Below are 8,687 nucleotides of genomic sequence, written 5' to 3' on the forward strand. Positions count from 1 at the left end.
CACACACATGCACAGATGCTCTTTCTCACACATGTGCTCACATACATGGCACACTCACATGCACACATACACATGTTCTTTCTCCTTCACACACAGAGTGAGTCAAGGAAACAGGAACAGAGAAAGACAGAGAGAAAGGGAAAAGGATTTCTTTGCTTCTATCTGCTCTGGAGTGCTTGTTTTATTTCTGTGAAGAATTTTGAGCTTGAAAATCAGTGTGCCTTAGGGCTGGGGTTGTGGCTCACGTGTGGCTCACCTACTTTGCAGGAAGACCTGGGTCATAATCCCAGTACCACCTGGGAACAGATGTGGTGACACAGCCTACAAACCTGGTAGGTGGAGGCAGGAAGATCAGAGGTCCAAAGTCACACGTGTGGAGTTCAAGGCCAACCTAGGCTCCCCGATAATAACCTGTCTCAGTTCTGTAGATAACAAGTAGCTGCAGCCAGCCTTGAGAGACCATTTCCAGCTTAAAGAGCATCTGACACCACAGCACAGATAACACCCCCAAGAGCCGAGGCGGCCTTCCTATCTTATCTCTGAACGAGTGTCCCTGCTTCCTCAGATCTCACAGCCACAGGCCTGGTCCCAGACCACACCTGTCTTAGGGACCAGGCCGAGTTTAGGCAGCTGCGATAGTTTCCTATTTCCCTGCTTTCTGAAGATCTTTCTTGGTGTTGGATTTGGGAGACAGGCTTCCTTTTCTGCTGCTCACTGTTCTTAAGGAGAAGTGTCTCATCCATGGCCTGGGAGGATTCAGTTAGTGTTTACTAGGAGTTGACAGGGCCTCTAGTTTCCCTAGCAACTGCTTCTAGTGCTTACAGCAAGACAGACGTTCTCACAACCTCACAAAATTCAGAATTCACAAAGCAAGAAACATCAATGGACAAGATCACCCAAGTCTAAGCCTAAGGAGTTCAGCTGCCTTCATTTTTCTTTTCTCGAACCATCAACAGTTCAGTCCATAAAACAGAATTATGGCCGCAAAAGCGACAAGCAGGAGAGGGCGGTTCCTGGGCAGAGAAGGGCGACAAAGGGCAGAAGCTAAGAACAAAGTTTAGTGATTTTCCGTGCATGGCCGCAGGGCAAAGACCCAGGACAGTAGAGAAATAACCTGTTCCCAGTTAGCATCAGGTGACCCTTTTAGCGTGAGGATCAACGTAGAAAACGTAGAAATACCCAGAAGTCTCTTGTCACATCCTGGAACCTAGCTTGTTATTTTTCCTGGTTTCTAAAAAAATCTGGTAAATAGCTTAGCTTTGCCTTGGTGGTGAAGAACTGCTGACTCCATCTTGATTCTGTTGGGGCCAGTGTGAGAATTCACAACATCTAAAACACTGGTCTCCTGTGATGCCTTGTCTTTTCTTTTTCTTTTCTTCCTTTTATTTATTTATTTATTGAGACATGGTTTCTTTCTGTAGTTTTGGAGCCTGTCCAGGAGCTTGCTCTGTAGACCAGGCTGGCCTTGATTTTACAGAGATCGCCTGCCTCTGCCTCCCGATTGCTGGGATTAAAGGGGTGCGCCACCACCGCCCGGCTGGTCTAGCCGGTCTCCTGTAATTTGTATTCAATAGAAATGATCTTTAAAACGTATTCATTTAGGTAGGAAGTGGATGGAGAAAAAAGTCGTCCTGCCAGACTGGAATCTTGCTGAGTGGTGTGTGACCGTGCGTGCGCGCGCGTGTGTGCGCATGCGTGTTCTTCTGTTTTTGAAAAGGTTCTGAAACCATCTGGGTGCGGCCCTCTAAAGTAGGCTCCAGATTCCTCTTCTTTCTGCCTTTAGCACCCAGCGCTGTGCCTGGCCGTACTAACTTTTATCTCATACTTTTCTCATCTCCGGGTTCTGTTTGCGCATGGAATTCTAAACTGTGGTACCCGAGCAAACTTGGTCTAATCCCTGGATGTGTCTCTCAGTGAAGTTGGAGAGCATCAGGAATACTCCCCTCTCCTAGACACTCTGTTTTACAACACGCTTGGGGGGCTGAGGTGTAGCTCAGTTGCAAGGTTGGGACTTTAGTCCCCTGCCCACTAACATCAGTAATAATGTTCACTGGGAACCCCTGACTGCTGTCACGGAGACATAGGACTTGGACTTCATCACGCACACAGTGCCTAGGCTAGCAAGGCTTGTATGATGGTTGGTCAGTGTCCCTCGGTTTTTTTTTTTTTCTGCTTCCAGGTTCCTATGCTGGGGCAGTTGTCGCTATGCCCCTGGCAGGAGTATTGGTGCAGTACATTGGCTGGGCCTCTGTCTTTTACATTTACGGTGAGTGATTTGGTTTCATGAGTTGACACACATAGATATATTTTATAATACAAGGTTATTATATAAGGGTTTGCTATGAGAAAAATCGAAATACAAAGGTAAGGTCATTATACAATGGGGAAGCCTGCTTGTGATCAACTTGATACTTACATTAAACTTGGCAGTTGAAGCAAGCAGAATAGTGCCTTTCTTTAAGACTCAATCAAGGAAGATAAAAACTAGCAAGATACTTCTCAGTGAACATAAATTATTATAAAAATTAGCAACTGTGGAGATCGAAGCAAGTGAGGTCTTGCCACTGAGCCATCTGGTTTCTCATCTGCAGGTATGTTTGGGATTATTTGGTACATGTTTTGGCTGCTGCAGGCATATGAGTGCCCAGCAGCTCACCCAACCATATCCAACGCGGAAAAGACCTACATCGAGACAAGCATTGGAGAAGGGGCCAACTTGGCCAGTCCGAGTGTAAGTACAGACGGAAGGTAAAGTCTGGGCACTTTCCCACATGTTTCTCTTTATGATTGTGTTATCTTCTTGGTGGGGGGAGGGTGTCCCTGCAAACACTACAGCTGGCAGAGGGGTGATCCATGAAAGGCAAGAAGGAAATCCGGTTCGGCACAGATTAGTTAGCCATTGCGGGTTCAAACTTCTAATGTCTGACATTGTGCAGCTTATCTTAGACCTGTTAGGCAGGACCATTTTGGAAATAGGTTTTCTGGTAGCAGTTATCTTAATACCGTGTGCGCAATAAAGCCGAAGGTGTGACTACGTGGGAACTCTTTTTGCAAAGTACGCGTGACCTCTACCATGAAGATGGGGTGTGTGGCTTAAGGGACCAGGATCTGGTGTGGTCTCAGTCATACAGATAGCGCTGAAGTTGCGGGGTTCTAAAGTACCTGTGACATCTTTCTAAAGGATGGGTTCTATTGACTGGGAAGCAACGCTCAAGACAACGGTCTAGGGAGGGAGAGTCTGTGATAAACATAATAGCCTGGGAGATTTGGGTGATGCCTGGCCCTACAGATAGCAAAGGCTACCAGGTTATTAACCACATCCACTCCCAGGCTTCTGGGTAGAAAACAGGTCTACACATCCCGTCCATGGCAGAGAGAAGCCCGTATGCTTCACATTCCTGGTTTCTTTGTGCTTACCTGTGCTTACCTGTGCTTACCTGTGCTTACCTGTGAGCACAAAGACCTCGTGCTCTGTGCGCCTCCTTACAGAAAGGAGACGTCAGGGTCTTCACTCAAAAGCTCGTGGTCTTTTTCGCCCCCTAGAAATTCAACACCCCATGGAGACGGTTCTTCACGTCGCTGCCTGTCTACGCGATCATTGTGGCAAACTTCTGTAGAAGCTGGACCTTTTATTTGCTCTTAATAAGCCAGCCTGCCTACTTTGAAGAGGTCTTTGGGTTTGCAATAAGTAAGGTAAATACACAGAGGTTTCTGATGCTCTTGATCTGGCCAAGAATCACCATTACATGATAAAATAATTAAAATGGCTGTCACTCACAAAGTTCTGGGACGCTTAGCATCCTAGAGCTCAGACAATAGTCTTATGTTTTAATTTCTTTTTAGTATGGATCAAACATGTATTAATCTGCATTTAAAGTCAGTGCCTCCTAATCTAATCTAATCTCAGGATGTTTCTGAAACTAATGCAAACACTAAATATTAGTTCAAAGGTAAACATATTTGATGGGGTGGGTTTTTCTCTTTCTAAACCTCTCATTATGGGCTAGTGAGTTGGCTCAGCAGACAAAAGGCTTACATCTGTAACTGGAGGTTTCTTTCCCACCCACCAATTCCCAAATAAGCACTCTGAGGTTTAATATTAATTAACAGGCCAAACTCTGTGGCCTGTTAGCTCAGGCTTATTATTCACTAGCTCTTACAACTTAAATTACCCCATTTCTATTATTTCATAGTTGACCATGAGGCTCGTGGATTGTTACCTCATATCTTGCTTTTCCAGTGGCCACTGGCATCTCCCTGTCTCCACCTTTTTTGTTTCACCCTGTATCTCTTTTTGGATTTCCCGCCTGGCTCTATTCTGCCTGGCTATTGGCCAAATCAGCTTCTTTGCTAACCAATGGTAATAAAACATATTCACAGTGCACAGAGGGGCATCCCCTATCAATGGTCAAGTGAGATTCCTTAGGTTTGGTCCCCAGGACTCAGATGGTAGAAGGAATGAATCAGTTCTTGTAAACTGTCCTCTGACTTCAGCGATGTGTGCTATGACCAGACCCCTTACCCCAAAATAAATAAATGTAATAAACTATTCATTACGTAGCAGAAAGAACACTGAGACTAATGTTTCAGACCAGCCTCCCCATTTTTTTCATTATGGTGCATGTAACAGTAACAATAGTTGCTTTGGATAGTTTAGAAAGAATCTTCTTGAGTGTCTCCAGTCATTGTCATGGGGTTGCCTGTGTTTTAGGAAGGAAACAATGTAATCAACATGAAACATGAAAACATCCTTTCCTCAAGAGAGAGCGCTGCAGCCAGGCACAGGTAGATGTCCGACTAGCTGCAAGCATTATTAAGCAGAGACTAGAAGAACCAGCACAGTAGTGTGATGGTGGAGACCAAGTATGGTTTCCCTCCGCTAGGCCTTATTCTGGATACCGGGGCCTTGTGATGAGTCACAGTTGTCTGTGGGCCGATGAGTCGAGTGGGGAGGACAGTCGGTCCATACACAGAGTCATTCTCTGCGTTCATTGCTTAATGGCCATGAAGTTCAGACCTCCTGAGATTCCGCATTAGATAATTGAACTTGGTAATGGCTGTGGGGCTGTGCAATGGGGGTGAGCAGGGACTTGTAAAGACCTCTCAGTAGAAGTTAAGTTGGGATTTTGCTTCTTTGCCTCCAAGGTGGGTCTGCTGTCAGCCGTCCCGCACATGGTGATGACAATTGTGGTACCTATCGGAGGACAGCTGGCTGATTATTTAAGAAGCAGGAAGATTTTAACCACAACCGCCGTCCGAAAGATCATGAATTGCGGAGGTACTGTGCCCTCCAAAGACACGCCAATGGCTCCTATAGGATTAGAGCTAACAGAATCACAGAGCCTACATTAGAGCCAGCCCAGACGTTGTCTCCCATCTAAGTTCTAACTCAGCTGGGCCCGGCTTAGCTTCTGAGATTGGGCTTGTCAGGCTCAGTCAGGCTGAGTCTAGGCATTGGAATGGATCTTGAAGACCTGAGTCCATCTCCTTGTAGATAGTTGAGCATTGTCCGCCATATATCTGCCACATGGTAGAACAACTTAGTTGACGGATGATGGATCAGGACACACTTAAAACCCAAGAAACACTTCTTCCTTCTATTCTCAAGCCAAAGTAATATAACTTCTGGTAATGTATTTGCCTGCTATTTGTCTTTTCCATAATTCTTCCACTTACTATTTGTTTACAAGGCTTGTTTCCTCCTTCTCCTCTTCCTCTTCCTCCTCTTCCTCCTTTACTTCTTCTCCTTCTTCTCCTCCTCCTCTCCTCCTCCTCCTTCTCCTTCTTCTTTAACTTATGTGTACATACATGTTTGGGTAAAACACAAAGGACAAGCGATTATGAATGAGGTACATGAATACCATCCCCTCAACTGAACTCAGGTTCTTATGCTGTGCAGAAAGGACCGGACCCACAAGCAATCTCTCTACCTCACAAATCTACAATTTTAAAGGCATGATGCTTTACCCTTTGGTGGTACCCATAAGATATCAATCTAAAATAAATATTAATGCTTTGACCTTCTCTTTAGTAGTTTTGAAAAAAAACATGAATTTAGAAAATCAATTAACAAGATTTCATTCTCTCTATACAAATATTTTTTTTTTTCGAGACAGCGTTTCTTTGTAGCTTTGGAGCCTGTCCTGGAACTAGCTCTTGTAGACCAGACTGGTATCTCAAACTCACAGAAATCCGCCTGCCTCTGCCTCCTGAGTGCTGGGATTAAAGGTGTGTGCCACCACTGCCTGGCCAAAAAAAAATTCATTTTAAAAGTTATTTTTGGACAATTTCACACAAATGTATAATGTATTTTGATCAAACTCATCCTAATTCCCTCTTCTACTCATGCCTCACGTCTCAGAAATCCTTCTGCTTTCTAACATGCCCTTCTTTTTCACATCTTTTTCAAAGGTTCTGCTGAGTGTGATTGTGGTTGCTTACATGTGCATGGGTGTGAGTTGTTTGCTGGACCATGGACAACTTGCTAGCAGCTGGAGTCCTGAAGAAAAATGACCCCCCCCCTCTCAGAAGTCATTAATTGCCCGTAGCTTTTCAGTCAGGACTACCCCCTCCCCACCTGCGTTGGAATGTTGACTGGCTTGACCTTGTGAATACATTGTGCAGGTAGCTTGAGTTGGGTCCGGTTTATCCATGCAATGGCCACAGCACGTCCAGAAGGCATTGTTTCCCAGTCCTTGTTCTGCTCCTCCAGCTCTTGGGTTGGTTTTTTTTTTTTTTTGTGTGTGTGTGTGTGTGCCCTCTTTTCTGTTATGTTCTTTGAGACTTATGTTGGGGTAGGTGGGGTGTGACATACTGAAAAACAAAAAAACATTTCTGACAAAACCCAGCACTAACCTATGGCTATAAGCATGAAACAATACAGCCTGGTAAAATGTCCATTTTGCAAAGCCCCCGTAATAAGATCCTCCCCAAGGCCTATGAACTTCTTAGTGAAGTGCTTTGACCAGATTCAGACATAAATTTCTTTCCATGGAAAAGGCCTCAAATACAATCAGGGAGTCTTAATCTGTAACATTAATGGCACTTTGCACCAGTAGGTGGGTTTTACCTGTCAGGCCTTATTGCAGCGTGTGGGCTCCACTGCTGGATAAAACCATTGATGACACCCCCCCCATTGGCCCAGTATACAACTTTGTATTTTTATTCCATTATCTTTCCTTGGCATCAATTAATTGTTGCTTATTCAGTTCCTTTTACATGCTAGCTTGATTCTGTGTTAAGAGTGTCGTTTTAGGATGGGGAGATGGGTTAGTGGGTAAAGTTCTTGTCATACAGTGTGAGGAGCAGAGTTCAGATCCCTCTCACTCACATTAAAAAAATTAGCTGGGCAGGCGTGTCTGCTTGGCAGAGGATCCCTGAGGCAAGCTGGCAAGCTAGAGTAACTGGACTGTGGACTCTAGCAGTGAGACAGCCTGCCTCGGTCAGTGGAGAGTGATCTAGGAATACACCCAGCATCAGCCTCTGCGCTCCACATGCCTGTGCACGTGTGTGTGCCCACGGTCATGTGAATACACACGGATGTGTGTGCATGCCATGCGCAAATCATATACACACATGCCAAAAAGAATACAGTCTTGTAAGCTGGGTGCTGTGAAATACACCTAGGTAGTCCTAGCACCCAGGTGTTGCAGGCAGGAGAGCATCAGCTCATCTTAGGCTAGTCCCACCTAGCTTGTCTAGCATGTGCAAAAATGTACAAATTTGTAGCAGAGATAAAATGCAAATGAAATATTTATAAAGCATTATTGATAAGTTCTAGAAAATAGGAGAGAAGGAATTAGGAGAAGGAGGAAGCTGGCTTTAGGGGTTGAGGATGCTGTGGGTTGGGAAGCAGCCAGAGGGCTGTGTGGCCGCTACACAGAAGGCTGCCTTTAGGATTGGGGGGAGAAGGGAGGTGAGGCTGGCAGAGAGGGAGCGAGAGGAGCAAGAAGCGCCGTCCCTAGACGGTGCTACCAGTGCGGGGCCATTGGCGAACACACAGAGTCCCACTGAGCATGTGGTTTAGGAAGACTCTGTGGCAAATGCATCAGAAGAAGTCAAAGAGTGAAGGTCACCAATCAGGTTTATTGATGCAGGTGACAGGGGATGGAGCCCAGAATAGAGACGGAGAAAGCAGAAGTAAGATTAGATAGTGACTTCGAAGGCTGAAGACACCTAATTGTATGTGAAAACTGAAGACTGAAGTCTGCAGTGGCTCTGAAGTCTCTGCTGGGCTGTCTGATGACCACATAGGCACCCATGTGCGGCTTCAATGTCTTGTATTCCTTTCCTTTTCCAGGGTTCCTTGAGGTTGTCTGATTAGCTCTGCTCTTTAACACGAGGAGTTGAAGCGCTAGGATAAACTATTCCAGGGTGACACGAGGCATGGTTCTGAGGCGGAATCTGAAGTCAGGCTTTCTGACTCCATAGTCTAAGCCCTAAATGCGGCTAGGCTGGAGACTAATCAGAGACAGGGAGGAAGATGTGGGAGGGGTGGTGTGCTTTGGGTTCTTAGGCGTGAAAACAAGAGGAATGGACACTCGGTTAGTCATGTTGCCCTGAGAGTAACTTTAGGACCATCGCGTGGAGATGTGTGGACTCAGCAGCTCGTCTTCAGAAGTCTCCAAAATGAAGCCTCCTCTCTAATTATCCCTCACCCTTGGTGGGCGCAAGTGGTAGTTATGCCA

The 8,687-nt window shown here is 45.6% G+C and overlaps 1 protein-coding gene across 1 annotated transcript in view; it reads left to right on the forward strand.

Moving 5' to 3' along the window:
• Positions 1-8,687, forward strand: part of Slc17a8 (solute carrier family 17 member 8) — a 40,127-nt gene that overhangs the window by 26,625 nt on the left and 4,815 nt on the right. The window contains exons 6-9 of the mRNA XM_005358191.3: positions 2,180-2,266; positions 2,592-2,731; positions 3,544-3,693; positions 5,146-5,278. Of these exons, the coding sequence (XP_005358248.1) occupies positions 2,180-2,266; positions 2,592-2,731; positions 3,544-3,693; positions 5,146-5,278 (510 nt within the window). The remainder of the gene's footprint in view (positions 1-2,179; positions 2,267-2,591; positions 2,732-3,543; positions 3,694-5,145; positions 5,279-8,687) is intronic.

This window comes from Microtus ochrogaster, chromosome 24 (genome assembly GCF_000317375.1).
Source record: "Microtus ochrogaster isolate Prairie Vole_2 chromosome 24, MicOch1.0, whole genome shotgun sequence".
Taxonomy (NCBI): domain Eukaryota; kingdom Metazoa; phylum Chordata; class Mammalia; order Rodentia; family Cricetidae; genus Microtus; species Microtus ochrogaster.